General features: G+C 38.6%; 2 protein-coding genes across 4 annotated transcripts; both read right to left on the bottom strand.

Moving 5' to 3' along the window:
- Positions 1 to 753: 753 nt before the first annotated feature.
- chkb (choline kinase beta) lies at positions 754 to 8,869 on the bottom strand. 3 transcript variants are annotated; one of them, XM_030732212.1, is made up of 11 exons: positions 8,321 to 8,869; positions 7,471 to 7,579; positions 7,186 to 7,299; positions 6,882 to 7,015; positions 6,693 to 6,797; positions 5,646 to 5,704; positions 4,624 to 4,711; positions 4,325 to 4,433; positions 2,495 to 2,595; positions 2,308 to 2,389; positions 754 to 2,193 (listed from the first exon to the last, which is right to left on the bottom strand). In XM_030732212.1, the coding sequence occupies exons 1-11, from the start codon at positions 8,830 to 8,832 to the stop codon at positions 2,137 to 2,139; spliced, it is 1,470 nt and encodes a 489-aa protein (XP_030588072.1). In that variant the 5' UTR covers positions 8,833 to 8,869; the 3' UTR covers positions 754 to 2,136. The 3 variants fall into 3 exon arrangements, with proteins under 3 accessions (XP_030588072.1, XP_030588073.1, XP_030588074.1); XM_030732213.1 differs by lacking the exon at positions 7,186 to 7,299; XM_030732214.1 differs by lacking the exons at positions 2,308 to 2,389; positions 2,495 to 2,595 and having other exon boundaries at positions 754 to 2,151; positions 4,334 to 4,433; positions 8,321 to 8,868.
- A 1,608-nt stretch (positions 8,870 to 10,477) lies between these two features.
- On the bottom strand, positions 10,478 to 12,720 carry LOC115781643 (zona pellucida sperm-binding protein 4-like). Its single transcript, XM_030731417.1, has 8 exons — positions 12,326 to 12,720; positions 12,041 to 12,225; positions 11,836 to 11,933; positions 11,513 to 11,670; positions 11,239 to 11,431; positions 10,977 to 11,160; positions 10,787 to 10,862; positions 10,478 to 10,620 (listed from the first exon to the last, which is right to left on the bottom strand). Exons 1-8 carry the CDS (start codon positions 12,696 to 12,698, stop codon positions 10,511 to 10,513), a joined length of 1,377 nt encoding a protein of 458 aa, XP_030587277.1. The 5' UTR covers positions 12,699 to 12,720; the 3' UTR covers positions 10,478 to 10,510.
- Between the last annotated feature and the right edge of the window lie 2,417 nt (positions 12,721 to 15,137).

The raw sequence follows: 15,137 nt of genomic DNA, 5'->3' as shown, positions 1-15,137 counted from the left end.
TATCCAGTTGTTGACTATTGGAAAAGCATCCAAAATTCTTCGAAGAATGCATTTCAGGCACAAGCTTACCCACTCAAAAAGTATCATACTGTATTGCCTAAGATGATTCATCTTAATGACAGAGAGTGCTGCCTGGATCTAAGTTTAGGCCATTTTAACAATTTTAAGATGCACCTCACTGTCCAAACACTCATTCAGGATGGAAATGTAGGTCCTCCATATAAAGTAAGCCAGGCCCCCTGAAGAATTCCAACAACCACTGCACAACAGAAAAATAGAAGCCCATGTATTTTAGTCCATGTACCGCCAACTGCTCTCCATTTCTCTCAGCTCTGTCACATGACCTTTAACAACGTAAACACCAAAATGACGGTGTCCAATTTTGGAGTACTTGCAACTAGAATAAGCACGGAGAATAAAAGGCTAGAAGTGTCTGTTCTGAAACAGATCCAGTGGATTCAGAAGCGTCTCTTGATCATAAAGCAGTCTTTAGCAGTTCTTTCTGCCTGGTCTATTCTTGGATCATGGAGGGGGGACAACTATCAGCTTTTGGGGATAGTGTTCACTCTAAACATCATCACTGGCCACTCAGATTACTTTGTAGTTAGCTTAACTTTACATCTCAAACTTATCTAGACATTAAACACAACTTTTACAGCTGAAAGAAGTGAAAGAGATACAGAGTTCTAAGTACATACATTTATTAGCATTTAAATTAGATTTTTTTTAATGGAATAAAATTTGTCGCTTGAAAATAAAAAAAAACATTGTTATGGAGACCTTATTTATTGCAAAATTACTGAACATTCAGTGTAATACAAGACAGTCAAAATAAATAAAAGCACAATAAAGCAATTTTAAAAAAATTACCATTCAAATGAACTACAGGAAGTGACTGCAACACACTTTTTCATTATTGGTGAAACTTACACATTTGCCATAACTTTCTATTAGGTAAGAATGTCAAGCTATTATTTGCAGACAAAAGAGAAAAGTAGAAATAAAACTGAGTTAAAAAGGCAGACAGCTGATGCAGCAGAAATGCAACTATAACAGTTATCTTATATAGTGACAAGGACAAAAATTACAGACAAATGCTTCAAGCCATTTTCACACATGAACTCTTCATGTTGCTTCAAGTTCTGATGTAGCACATAAGAGGAAAGAGTCTGTTTCAGATGTGTTCTTATTACAGGAAGGACTGTGTGAGTAAGGCGAGGGTGCTGTCTGGATAAAGCATGCAGGAGTTGCCATACAATTCTCACATCAATGTGATGAGACACCTCATAAACTTTGTGTTTTTAATGGCCAAAACATACATTTCTGTAGGGTAATGTCTAGAAAAGCTCAGCGCTGCAGTTCATATGTGAAAACAGCTTTACACTTTTTAATTAATTGCTTAAACTGACAGTATTGTTGACTACAGTGATGAAAGAGTATAAATAAAAAGCCTTCACATAATAACTTGCTGAAAGCAGGCAAGCTTATAACTTAATTCTATGAACATTTAAAGAATAACTAGAGTGGAATATTTTCACATGGTCTTCAGTAAAACCTAAAACAGGAAAGAGTTATGATGTATGGAGTGACTATGTAATTATAATCTAAGTTATTCCCTCACAGGACACAGTTGTAATCAGCCCTTTAAGATGAAAACAATACACACTACAAACATTGCAAGTGAGAGGTAGACTTTTATACAAACATGTCTCATGCTGAACTCAACAGTATTGGTTTAATATACACTAAATATAACTAATACAGGCAAAATTTCAAATGAAAAAGGACATTCATTCTCTGGTCTTTGACATCCATAGAAAACACACAAAAAAAAAAAATGTCCAAAAGTGGTCCAAGGAAATGAAATGCATAAACCATAACATAACATAAACCAGCTGTGAATCAACTGAGTTCCCTAAATGATGACAACATTTCAGTCAGGTTATTCGTGAGTAACTGCTTGAGGTGTAGAGCGTACTTGTGTATCGCCTTAAAATGTCTTTTTTCCCCCGCTTCACCATAAGCAGACAGGTATAGTTTCAAAAATATGGATGCAAAATGTTGACAAAGGCATGAGACAAGCTTGAAGAAAGATAACATAAATGAGACAGTACACCCTGATTAACATATCGGAAGTCAACTGAAGAGCTTCTTTTGCTTGAAGTAGGCATCAAAACGACACTGGGCGTAGTCCTGCAAAATAATACTGTTCATTACGATGCTGCAGGGTGAAAAATATGAATGTGTGACTTGTACTATGCTAAAAAAGAATAATAACATCAGCAATTACGCTCAAACCCTCCTTACCATGTATCCAAACTCAATCTTGGATATCTTAGCTTGAATGATGGACCACAGCCCCCAGAGGAAGTGTGATGCCAATGCATATCTACGATTCAATGACAGAACAAAAATTCAGGGTTTGTGTGATCTCGCTGTAATTTGTAGTAACAGACAGTCAACACAGCTGTAAAACTATTCAAGACTGTTTTACCTGTTTGCTTCGATTATCATATCTTCTTCAGTCTGTGTCTGGTCCACAGCAACGTTAGTGAATTTGCTTTGTTCTGCCAAATAACTTCTAATAAAAAGAAGCTGAAATCATAAACAATAATTCATTACATGTTAATAAGTGTAGCTAAAGTATCAGCTGCTTGCGACTTGACTGATTTAATTTAAGTGCACCTGCAACATTTGATCGCCTTCATAAACATAAAAATTCAAGACGTTTCACCATTAGATGGCACTGCATACCCAGTCTATCCCACCAAGGGAGACAACTTCAGATATTTGGTTTAAACATCAGCACTGTTTAGCATTACAAGGAGAAATTAGCAGAAAATGATTTAACTACCGTATTTTTCGGACTATACGTCGCTCCGGAGTATAGGTCGCACCAGCCAAAAAATGCATAATAAAGAAGAAAAAAACATATATAGGTCGCACTGGACTATAAGTCGCACTTTTTTTTTGGGGGGGGGGGTTGATAGAATCCGAGACTCAGAGCACAAATTCCATCTTGAACGGCAATTTAAAATAATAATGGATTAAAGAACAGGACGAACACGGTTACACCTACGTTATGCTAACGTAGCACATTCAGCTACATGACGCACAACGAACACGTGTTCGGTATTGTTACGTTGTAAACACACTTCCAAAGTCGGCGATATTCACAACAAAGGTCGTCTTTATTAACAGAAAAACGGCTGCTGTAGGCCACAGCCACGCCAACCACAACTACAACAGTGGAACAGCAACACACACACAGGCAAGCTCTCGGTCTTTTTCTCTCTCTCCATGCTGCCTTCACGAACCTCCCGAACAGTCCGAAATCCCACAACATCAACACGCTCTCTAACTAAGAGAATCGCTACAGTATGTTAACGTAACATTAAGTTATTCAGATAGCCATAGCATAAAGAACATACTAACAAGTTAACCAAACCATCAATCCATTGAATTCTTCATCCTCTGTGTCACTTCTAAACAATTCCGTACACTCCGTAGACGAAGCGCCGCTTCCTCTTCTGTGTCGCGTTAGTCAGACTCGTCGTCAGCTGCAGTTCCAATTATTCCAGCCTTTCTGAATCCCAACAGGATGGTTTGTCACTGAAGCCCATGTTTTCTTGATCCATCCAATGACTTCCAGGAAAGTTGGGTGGCGCATTCTCCCAGTTGCCGTTAAGCTGTGCTCTCCATCCATCATCCACTGCGCCCACAGGTTACGCAAGACTGCCTTAAAGCTGCAGTTCACGGAGATGTCAAGTGGCTGGAGTATTTTGGTTCATGTGTTATAAATGTCACATATACGTCGCTCCGGAGTATAGGTCGCACCCCCAGCCAAACTATGAAAAAAAGTGCGACTTATACTCCGGAAAATACGGTACCTATATATCCAAACAGTAAATAAGAAACCTGGTCCTAAATGTGTGAATATTCACATTTAAAAGAAATAGACTGAAGCTGCATGAATATTCAACCAAGACAAAACGCTGTAAAATATTTGAGTGATTAATTAAATGCGTCCATTAAAAGTGCAAGAGTTACTGTTAAAATCAACTTTCATTTTTTATTTAAGCTTTTCTCTGATCTTGTAAGAACTATAAAAATTAATTTTGATGCCTTCTAGTAAATTTTCAAATCTGTTTCCTGTACTTTTATTTTTTCCTACTTGACAGTGTATGAACTACCCTTATGCATTATGACAACGTCTATACCCATAATTGCATTACATGCAGTAAATAAGAGGGTATTTAAGCAGTGTTAAAACTGCAGCTCAACTGACAATCCTTTTTATTTGGCTTTAATTTGTGGGACTGACCTGCTGCTCCCTGGTTGGATAGTTCTCTGGTGTGGCTTTGTAGAAAGGCCACTCATTGTAGGTGTAGTCATACATCCACTCACTGAAATGGTTCCCGAAGTCAAAACCCCTAAAAAAGTAACATGTTGTGTTATTTACGTGAAGGTAAATAACATGTTGTGTTATTTACCTTCACGTAAAAGGGGCGTAATTATTTGATTTCCTAAATCAAGGGCAGCAATTCCCTTACACTAAAACCACACGAATCCCACTAAAACAATTTTTTTTTTTCCACTAAAACAATTCTGAGATCCCGTTACCTGTAGTTGTAACTGCTGTATTCAAAGTCGATGAGCATGAGTTTGTCCCTTGAGGAATGCGTTTTGTCTTCCAGCATAAGGATGTTGCCTGCATCAACAAAACAAGAAGTGATGAATGACACACTAAATGCTTCATGTACTCTTAGACCAGCTCAGCTTATTAAAATGAAGTAGAAACATTACTATTGGAGAGATCTGAACCAGTTAGACTGGTCCCCTTCTCTATAGGAGTTGATTGTGCCAGTGGGGGGGTTTGATGGTTCATCTGTCACTGTACTTCTGATATCACATTTCTTTTGACATTATAAACAGCTTTAATGTGACATACATACTGAATGCTTAGTAAATGATAAGTCTTTACCTTATAAATGCAAAAAAATTACCAACCATATCTGGTACATCTAAATGTCCTTTTTGTTCTTAGTTCTAATAATGACAACATTTAAAGAATACAATGATAATTTACAGTAAACAGTGTACTGTGCCTCCAACTGTTTGCAACAAGCTATTTTGTTGACATCAAAATGACACTCCCAAAGCTCAGAGCCAGACTCAGAGACATGTTATTCCCAGCTTGGTTTAGAAGAAATTGACTGGAGTGCCCTGACTTAACACCTTGGAGTAACGTGGAACATTTTTTCATATCTGAACATATCCTTGCAAGTGAAGGAAACAAATGAATATAGTCAAGGAGCGACACATTCAAAGCTGCACCACAGAGTGGAGGCTGGTAAATGGGTGTTCAGATATTTACCTACTTTTGGCCAAAAGTTCCGCTTAGGTGGCTGCCTTGTTTGTGAGACACTCCCATTTGTATCACCTCATCTACTTTAGTGACTCTTTTTCACATTATGCATGATGTATATGAATATGACCTGCACCTAACTACAGCCCAGATTGCTGATGACTTATATACCGATTTCGTAAGAATCGTGACAGCAAAACCAGAAGGTGAATCAATCAGAAAACACCAGAGACGTGATGACAGGCGGAGCTATGACTGGATGGAAGGAAGTTTTTACCTTCTTGAACGTCATTGTGGCAAAATACCACTGGTGAGGGAGTCGCTGCCAGCAAAGCACTGTTGCGGAGACATGAGCCAAGAAAAGCGAGTGGATGATAAAAGAAAAAGGGGAGAAAATGAAACATGAATGTTAGTGCTGGATATGCAGACAGTGTAATTTATGCACTTTTAAATTTCCACGAGATGTGGCGTAGATGTGTAGCTATCCTAATCTACCGAAATTAAACTTAAGCAATAGCAGACATTAAGCAATAAACTGTCACTACTGCACTGTAAGATAAACTGAATTATTCAACAGCCAATACAGTTCCACTCTCATTGGTCGACAGCACAGACAGAACACTATGTGAAAGTCACTGCTGACTTGAATTTTAATTTAATTTAACTTAAAGTATTTTACCATTTCTACTACCCTGAATTGGATAAGTGGAAGAACATGGATGAGTGGATGGATGGCTGTACTAAGCCATTCAAAATATGTAAAAGTTCTATGACCTGATACTCTTGCATGAATGGGAAAACTCCAGAATAAGTTAAGTGGCATAAGCAGTGTTTAAATCTCTAGAAGCTCAGGATTATATAACTGAGGATTCTTGATCATTAGTAATTCCTGACTGCAGAAAGAAGACTAGAGTGCCTAGAACAAGCTAAGACAACAGTACCCTGGAGTCTACTAGCCAGCATGCTGTGAAAGATATGCCTTCAACTCAGATAAATCTGAAGCCTTAAGTTCACTGCAGCAGACACCAGTTGCATGTTGAGACTGGTACATTTAAACAAGATAACACTTGTTCATAGATAAACACAGATAAACACTGGTCTGATTCTGTAGTTGTTCTAAGGTCAGACTACCCAGACAACTCAGCAGTGAACTTGTGGAGGCACTGGGACAAAGGTCAGCTGATGCATAATAAAGAATGAACCAGTCCTGGGAAACTCACTGAATTTTCTTTTTCTCAGTCTAAAGCTTTATGTAAACTCTGTGCAAAAAGATATGACTCCAGTATACAGCATTCAGCCATCTGAAGCCTACATTCCAACTCACCGGAGGCTCTTCAGCTCAGCAGGAAGGTCTAGCTTCATCAACTTCTTGTACTTCTTCACATGTGCATCACGTACAAAATTAATTTTCAGCACTTGAGCCATGTATCTAAAAACAACACATAGACAGTATCTTTAACTGTGAATAAGTAACAGTTTGAGTAGTTGAGAGATAACATTCATATGTCCTCACTTATCAATGGTCCCAAACAGCCACTTAGGCTCTTTGTTAAAGGGCATAACCATGTTATGGAAACGTGCCAGCTTGTTGGCAATCTCAGCTGAGATGGCTGGATCTGAAAGTTGTTCGGTGCACATGCGAGTATTCTGGGAAAATGCAAGCACACACACACACACACACACACACACACACACACACACACACACACACACACACACACACACACACACACAATCATTGATAACATGTTTTCAAAGACAAAACAAACTGACAGAAATAACTGCAGTATAAAGCAGCAGAAATCCACTGTGTATACCAGAAGGTATTGTTCCAAGCGTCCCTGGGGGAAGATGCCATAAAGTTTTGGGCCTAATGCCCTTTCTGCAAGAATGGCAAACATCACACTCTCCAACACCAGAGAGTCCACTCCCTACATCACAGAAACACGTGAGACACGACACAAGCATGTGCAAATTAATGATGGTTATAAGGTATACTGAGTACAACAAAAAAAGTACAATCTTCTTGTTACAATAATTGAATAATACCAGTAGCCAGATACACACGTAACTTCTTGAGGACCCATATTAGACAGACTAACCTGTAAAATGGCACCATAAATCCTGAGGAGCACCTGGCGAGGTTCCTGTCCCACACATTGCACATGGTCGGGCAAACTACACAGGTACAGCAAATTACTCAGTCCACCACTGCAAATAAAAAAAAAAAAAAATTATGTTATAACATCTAGGCCAAGTTAAAATGACCCTACTAAATCTTAAGAATTACATGAAAATAAATATAAAAATAAAAAGTGTTGTGTAAATCTGTGTGTAAATTTTATATGGTTTCCAAAAGGCAAAGCTACTGAAGAACTTTTAAGGGCAATCCGATGGTTGTAAGATCAATTTAACATTCCATGACTGTATGACCCAGTATTTTAAGGTGGGTTCTAGATCAAACGGAGGGACACCCTGTTGCTGGTCGGCATCTGTTTTCAATAAACCCACGTGCCCCAAACAGAGGACTCAGGGACCTTTCAGAAATTTTGATCATTTGGATTTGACAGCTGTTGGGTATACAAAGCAAACATGGGTATGGTATCACTTTGAACCTTATTTAGTAAAGCAAGATGGGAGAAAACAAACAAACAAACGTCAGCTCTGAATAAGTCTACAGACCACTTGGCGCGCCACTTTTCCAACCCCCCATCGTCATCAGTTGTCCGACAGCGAAACAACCAATCACAGGGGGGGAGGTGGGTGTACAGCTGATTCAGCGTAGCATAAACATCAAGGATCTTGGCATTACAGTAGCTTTATTTCGAACCATGGGGACAAACATAGTGGTCCCTACACATTCACGTGTAAAAAAAAAAAAAAAGACTAATTATAAGCTCCATATCATTATAATAAAGACGTACAGTCATTGGTAACTTTTTATAATTTTACCTGACAATGCTGATTTGAAAATCAGCATCTTCAATGGTCTTCCACGACCCAGAAAGAAAGTCTCGGCACCAATTTATGGCCCTGTCCCTTGTGTCCCTGTCGACCTCCTCGCTTCTCCCATCCCGGAAAGCCTCTGCCTCCGAGTCGTCATCGCAGTTGGCCCCAGTCTGAGGGCTCGGGGTCCTCAGGTGTCTCTGGTTCACAAGAAGCGTACTGTGCACTTGCTCCTTCTTCTTCTCATCCGGAGGACCTGCGTCTTCTGTAATGACAGTGGAAATGTTGCTGCTGTAAAGCTCCGGCCCAGAACTATTTGTTTTGCCTAAACACGCTTCGCCGCAACTGCTAGCTACATTTCGGCTGGGCTGCATAGTGAAATTCCGGGTGAAGAGTAAAGGAGAACTGCGCTGAAATGTCGGTGCGGGGCAGCAGGAGGGACTCGCTAACACACGCAGTCCGCCGGTAAAGCTACTTAACCGGAAGAGCCAAACATAACTGGGTGGTCTGAACCACATGGGAGATGGCTGATAGCGTAACTATAATATATTCAGATATCTTCTACGTCGTTGCAAAGATATCTACCAGTGGCTGACATGGAGAATTCAACGTCCAATCAGAATTTAAGATCGAATTCAGGCGCCAATCTCATTGGTCGTTGCCGGTCGTAAATTGTCACGTAGGCTTCACGTTCGCTGAAGGTTTCTGGGAAATGAAGTTTCTACTTTCGTAATTGACTGTGGCGTAGACCTCGGTGGATTCATAGCAAAAGGAAACGAATTCACCGAGTGCGACGAGTAATATAATTTCTGAGTGTATTCACAGATATTATGCAGTAGGAATGTGGGAGAATACGGTGTAGTTACGCTGTGCTTGAGTTTTATTCAACATAAATTTGAGTTTTAAAACTTTTTCAACTTTGAGTTGTTTTCAATAGCCCACAATTGTGCCACGAAGCTCTTTATTTCTTGCAATCCCTTAATATTAAAATATGCTGTTCTGAACAGGTCAATGGATGAGGAAGTTCCTTAGTTGTAGATGCCCAAACAGAAAAGGCCATACAGTATTTCATGAGACAATATGTTCACTGAACTTAACTTTTAACTACATTTCAAAAATTGATGTTTACACTGTTTTTGTGTTAGAAGTATTTTTATGTTTGTTACACTTAAGTGAAGAAGCTAATCTTGACATCTACAACTATACTGCTGTTTATTTGTTTTCTGGGTTTAAGAAATACACATTAGTGTATTAGTGCACGGTAGTGTGGTGGTTAGTATTAGTAGTATCCAGTCTGAGGCCTTTCTGTGTAGGGTGTGCATGTTCTCCGTGACTGTGAATTAGATAATTGGAAAAGAATAAATGGAACTTCAAATTATAAAAATTTAAATTGTGCTTATCTATGAGTTAAAAATAACTCATAGAAGCCATGTGATTTTATTCAGATCTGTTTGTAAATTACTCTGCAAGATTTAGGGCATCTACTAAAATGTGTCATTGTTTTGGTTCTTTCATAGTCCTGTTATAAAACTCTGCAGTGCCTGACAGTCAATTTACTTCATACTGCGGCATATTTGCTTTTAGCCTGTTTCTGTGGGCATTTTCTCACAAGACAGGAGCATTTTGCAGCAGCAACGAACCTTCTTTTCATTTAGTAGCTTCATTTAAACCTCCCTATAGTGCCTCCTACATTTGCTGTTTTGAGGCATACTGCCATCAGCTTTCTCTGATAATGCTTTCTTTTTTTTTTAATACCATAACTGTAAATGGTCAATGGAGAACTTGGCATTTTTTTGTGAAATTAACAACCATACAAGATCCTAAAAGTTTTGGATTCATCAAATAATAAAACATTTTGAAAGTTTATCATCACTGTGAGTTTATACATGAAGCTCCATGCACTGGAGGATCAGACACTAGGAATTTTAAATTTGTTGCTCAGCTGTGTTTAGATGTATTTATTTTTAAGAATTTTTTTTTCACAAACCTTTATCTGGCCAAATCTGTATTTGCTCTGAATTACTAACATACTTTTTTTTTTTTTTTTTTTTAACTGATACCAATGATATAAAAATATGAGAACTAAAACATGTAAAATGTCAACTAAAATGATGTTTTCTGAGGGAACAAAATGATCTGGCAATGCATTTAGAGTTCTGAAGATTTATTTTAAACACAGTCATTTCAAGGATTGCATCATGAGGATGATCTGTTAGGATCTGTTTCCACAAAGATAAGCTCCAGGCTGCTAACCACACTGGTGTCTTCTCTGGTGCCTTTCTTGATCGAACCAGCAATTTCTCTCCCTGTGTATAAAACATGGTAGCTGTCAGATACAAGCAGACTTGGGGTAAATAAATCACAAGCTGACCGGAGATGTCCTAGTTTCATTAATTATCTTACTCACAAAAGGGGACTAGACTCCAGAAAACACTGTACTGATGGTGCCAGTGTGAATGTTGTTTTACTTACGCTTTCTGAGGCACCTAGGTTCACAGTTATTTCCAAGAGTAGGTTGGCAAACAGCTACATCACAGTGAATATACAGCTGGTCAAAATAAAATAAAGAAAAAAAGGGAATATCTTTGCAAATATGTTTACAACCAATAATAAACATGCTGTGAAAACAAAGCATTTTTCCCTAGATATTTGGATACTATACCTTTTCTTGGATAGGAGGCATATTGTCTGGATTTTTAGGCACTTTCTGGCCTGGACTGACTACACGATCACCTACAAAACTGAACAATTTGAAAACAAAGCGCCTGTGGTGGCTCGGGAACTTGTATCCCGATGAGGGTCTAGGAAGCAGGGTTGTTAGGTAACGGTCATCACGGTAGGGGCAGCTATTACAAAAGGAGAGCATGTACAATAAAGTATAAAAAATATTATATAAATGTCTCCAAATTCAGACCACCACTTACCCATCAATTAGCAAGTCCCACTGAGGAAGGCTATGAGGGTAGGGGCTAGAGGTTACCCAGCATCTTCCAAGAGTCAGGACAAGGTTGGGATCTGTCCTCTCCATCATGTAGACCTCAACGTAAACTGGATCCCTCAAAACCTTTCTGACAGGGTAATCAGCAGAAGTGTAAAAGGAGGTGTAGGCCTCCTCCTCTGCCCCCAAAAGAGAATGGTTGTTAACACATTTCCTGCTAAATGAGACTAACTGTACAAAGCAGGCTCTTTAATACAAACCTTCAATGCAACCCTTGGCAATGCAGTGTCCGTTGGCGAGCTTGAGCTCCACACGCAGGGGTCCAGCAGCTGCAACTGGGATTGGCTGAGGAACCAGACCAACCTCAATAACCAAAGCCTCAACTGTGGTGCCAACATATCTGCACTGGACCCACAACCTGAGACAAGAAATACAGATTGTGTTAGTCAGTCAGAAACTATAAATACTGAATAATAATCTCTTGCTCACTGGATAATTTCAGTCTTCCAGTCTTTGCCCATGCATAGTAACCCTTTTGTCCTATGCTGTAACCACTTATTTATAAAGACATTAAAACACATACTCATAGTAAGTGTCCCTGGTAATGGATCCATAGGGTCCAGTAACCACTTCAAATAAGGAAGTCATCTTATTCTGATAGATTACAACACCAGGTTCCTCCTAGAGTACATTGAGAGGATTTCAATCTTCATTATTTCCAAACAAAAATGAGTAAAAAATTCATCTGAACAACCACATTGGTTGGTTAAATTGGTTACAACCCTTACTATTACAACTGTGCCACAGGTGGTGACAGGGAACTGGTAGATGACAAAAGCTGAAGTGGTGCCAACTGGATTGCAGTTTTGACCCTTCTCACTGAAAGAAATTGACTCCAAATCAATGTTGGGTAGAGTGGCATCTCTGGCCACCACCACAATAAACTGGGCATCCTTGGTGCACTGAAGTGTCACTGAAACCAACAATTTAGAAAACAAAGATGAATGCAAATGCTTTGCCCTTTCACTTTTACGTATTAGTAGTGTAGTGTTTCTTAAAGCAGAACTGCTTACCAGATTTGCCATAATAGCACATGTGTCCATCAAAGCAGCAGTTTATAGCATCACATTCTGAAGCAGAGATTGTAGAAGCACCACACCTTATCTTGTAGTTATCAGCAACTTCACAAGTGTGAAATGGTGCTAAAGGATTTTGAGGCTGCTGAGGCTGTTTGGGCTGCTGAGGCTTCGAAGGTTGCTGAGGCTGTTGAGGCTGTTGAGGCTTTGAAGGCTGCTGAGGTGGGGAAGGGGGGTACCTAGGGGTCTCTGGCTTTGGCCTCTTTGGAGATGGAGGGTTCTGAGACCCCTGCCCATAATTTTGAGCATCAGCCCAACAGCCAAGCAGGATGAGTGCCAAAAGACAACAACAAGTCAGCTTCATTGCCATGGCTTCAAAGCACAGAGCAGCGGATGCTGTGATGTGAAATGATGCCGTAAATATGCTGCTGACTTTTATAAAGTGTGATTAATGATGACCTGTTGGTATCTCATACCTTATTTGTTGTCTGCAACTGCCAATCAAATGCTACCAATACTGGTTGGTCTATTCTGATGCACTGAGGTAAGATTAGAGTAGTGAAAAAATAAATCACGGAACAAATTAGACCAATTTTAAAGAGATACTAGATTTTAATAATATTTTAAAGTATACTGTGCTAAATGTTGCTTTGATATATACCTAAATGTTTATTTTTTTAACTATCTACATCATGTTTGACACAAAGAACCAGCTGTTTTTTATTGATTCAGAGTGAAAACATTCTACCTTGTTTGAACAATTTCATAACAAGAACCTTCAGAAGGTCTGCCTGACCTACACTGTGCCTTCACAAGGTAAACAAATACTCTGGTTTATCTTTAATTTTGACATCAGTAAAAATCTCTAACAGGATAATGTGAGGTTTTTTGTTTTGTTTTGTTGTTGGGTTTTTTTTGAATGATAAAATGACATAATTAGAGTAAGCAGGTCATCTATGGACATAAGGCAAGACCTTTCCGCATTCTATGTTTTCACTGTATAATCTTTTCATTCAATTCATTTGTGACAAGTTAAAATGTTAGTTTTAAATATCCTGAGTTTAATTACATTGTGCATGGAACTCAAGTAGAGTACAGTATGTTGACCTACTGGAACTCAAGCTCTTTTTTTCTTAACTTGGTCTTCATATGGAGCAAGGAGTTTATTTTACAGCATAACACAATTAAGTCACAAGTGCTTAACAAAGTATAAAACACTCTGAAATAAGGTGCAGAAAAGTATAATATAATGACCCCAAATAAGGACGCAGGATCTCAGGAGGTTAAGTGTAAAACCAGTATGAACAAATCAAACTGAAAGCAAATTGCAGGAGAAATACTGTGCAAAGTGCACAGTTATTATTATTATTATATATTTACCTGAAGCACAAAAGAAACTCAGTGTTTGTATATTTAAACATTCTGACATAGCAGTAACTGTGGTCCACATAGCTGCACTCATTACTCTCATGATAATCAAGACATTTCTTTTGTTTTCAGTATTGATGGGAATTTGGAACAAAACAAACAAACAAACCCCTTCAAATTGTATAAGAATTCAAACTATAGCTATTTTTTAGGTAATATAATCTGAAGTGAAATGATAAAATGCAGATTCATTCTTAAATAGAATTGTCACTTGTTTATAGGGTTATGACTTCAGAATTTCAACTATTTCCACAAACCTGGATGCTTCTTTGTCTGTTTGAGTTTTCAACATTAGAACAACATTAATTGAACTTTTCACACAAGCACGCACGCACGCACGCACGCACGTACACACACACACTCACATGCACGCACGCATGCATGCACACACTTACCCACATGTTGCAGGCTGTAAAGTTTTGCACTCTATAGTAAAATATATATGCACATACAAGGCATACAGGATATGATATAGTTATTTTCTACTCATGAAACAGGGCATACAGGAACTAGTAAATAAATAAACAAACTTAGTGACTTCTTTTTTTTAAATATTAAGGAATACTTGATAAGGAAAATTGGCAGGATTAAACTAGCTTAAAATTTTGGTCATAGCTCTGCATAAGTTGTGTAAAATTTTAACATAATTTATCCATTCAGCCATTCTCTTCCACTTATCCTGTTCAGGGCCATGGGGGTGTGTGGGGGGGCTGAAGCATATTCTAGCTGACATAGGGCGAGAGGCAGCGATTTACCCTGTCTCTGGCGACAGAGAGACAGACAACCATTCATACCTATGGGAAATTTAGAGTGACCAATTAACCTAAGTAACTGCATGTCTTTGGACTGTGGGAGCAAACCGGAGTACCCGGAGGAAACCCACGGAAACCCACATGGGTTTCCACGTGTCTGCGTGGAATCGTGGAATCGAACGCAGGCCACGTGGAATCGAACCCAGGCCTTCTAGATGTTATTCCAGCTGTGAGGCAGTAGTGCTAACTGCCACACTACCGTGTTTCCCTTTAAAATGTTAAAAAAATTTTTTTTCCATAATTTGAAATGTAAAAAATAAAATAAAATAATTGAAATTGGCTAACTACCTTTTCATAGACTTATCATTGGGTGCAAACTAGTCAGTGTCTTAACAAAAAAACAATAACAAACAACTCCACCTTCCCACTGTACTTAACCAACCAACAAACAAATAAACAAACAAACAAACAAACAAACAAACAAACAAACAAACAAACAAACAAACAAACAAACAAACAAACAAAGTCTTTTGATTTTAGCCTTCTGTTGTGTTGGAATGGCACAATTTTCTTCCTCACATCCACTTCTTTCTCTTTGAGTTTGGTGGTTAATCGCACCTGTTATGGAT

Source organism: Archocentrus centrarchus, chromosome 6 (genome assembly GCF_007364275.1).
Source record: "Archocentrus centrarchus isolate MPI-CPG fArcCen1 chromosome 6, fArcCen1, whole genome shotgun sequence".
Taxonomy (NCBI): domain Eukaryota; kingdom Metazoa; phylum Chordata; class Actinopteri; order Cichliformes; family Cichlidae; genus Archocentrus; species Archocentrus centrarchus.
Note: the sequence above shows the minus strand (reverse complement) of the source record. Positions and strands in the feature narration are given on the sequence as shown.

Coding starts and splice junctions, on each gene's coding strand:
- chkb (XM_030732212.1), bottom strand. CDS start 8,832: ATGTGGTTCAGACCACCCAGTTATGTTTGGCTCTTCCGGTTAAGTAGC. Junction 5,705..6,692: donor GCTGAGCTGAAGAGCCTCCG/GTGAGTTGGAAT, acceptor TCTCCGCAACAG/TGCTTTGCTGGCAGCGACTC. Junction 2,390..2,494: donor ATGATAATCGAAGCAAACAG/GTAAAACAGTCT, acceptor ATTGAATCGTAG/ATATGCATTGGCATCACACT.
- LOC115781643 (XM_030731417.1), bottom strand. CDS start 12,698: ATGGCAATGAAGCTGACTTGTTGTTGTCTTTTGGCACTCATCCTGCTT. Junction 11,432..11,512: donor TGCCAAGGGTTGCATTGAAG/GTTTGTATTAAA, acceptor TTTTGGGGGCAG/AGGAGGAGGCCTACACCTCC. Junction 11,161..11,238: donor TGGGACTTGCTAATTGATGG/GTAAGTGGTGGT, acceptor CTTTTGTAATAG/CTGCCCCTACCGTGATGACC.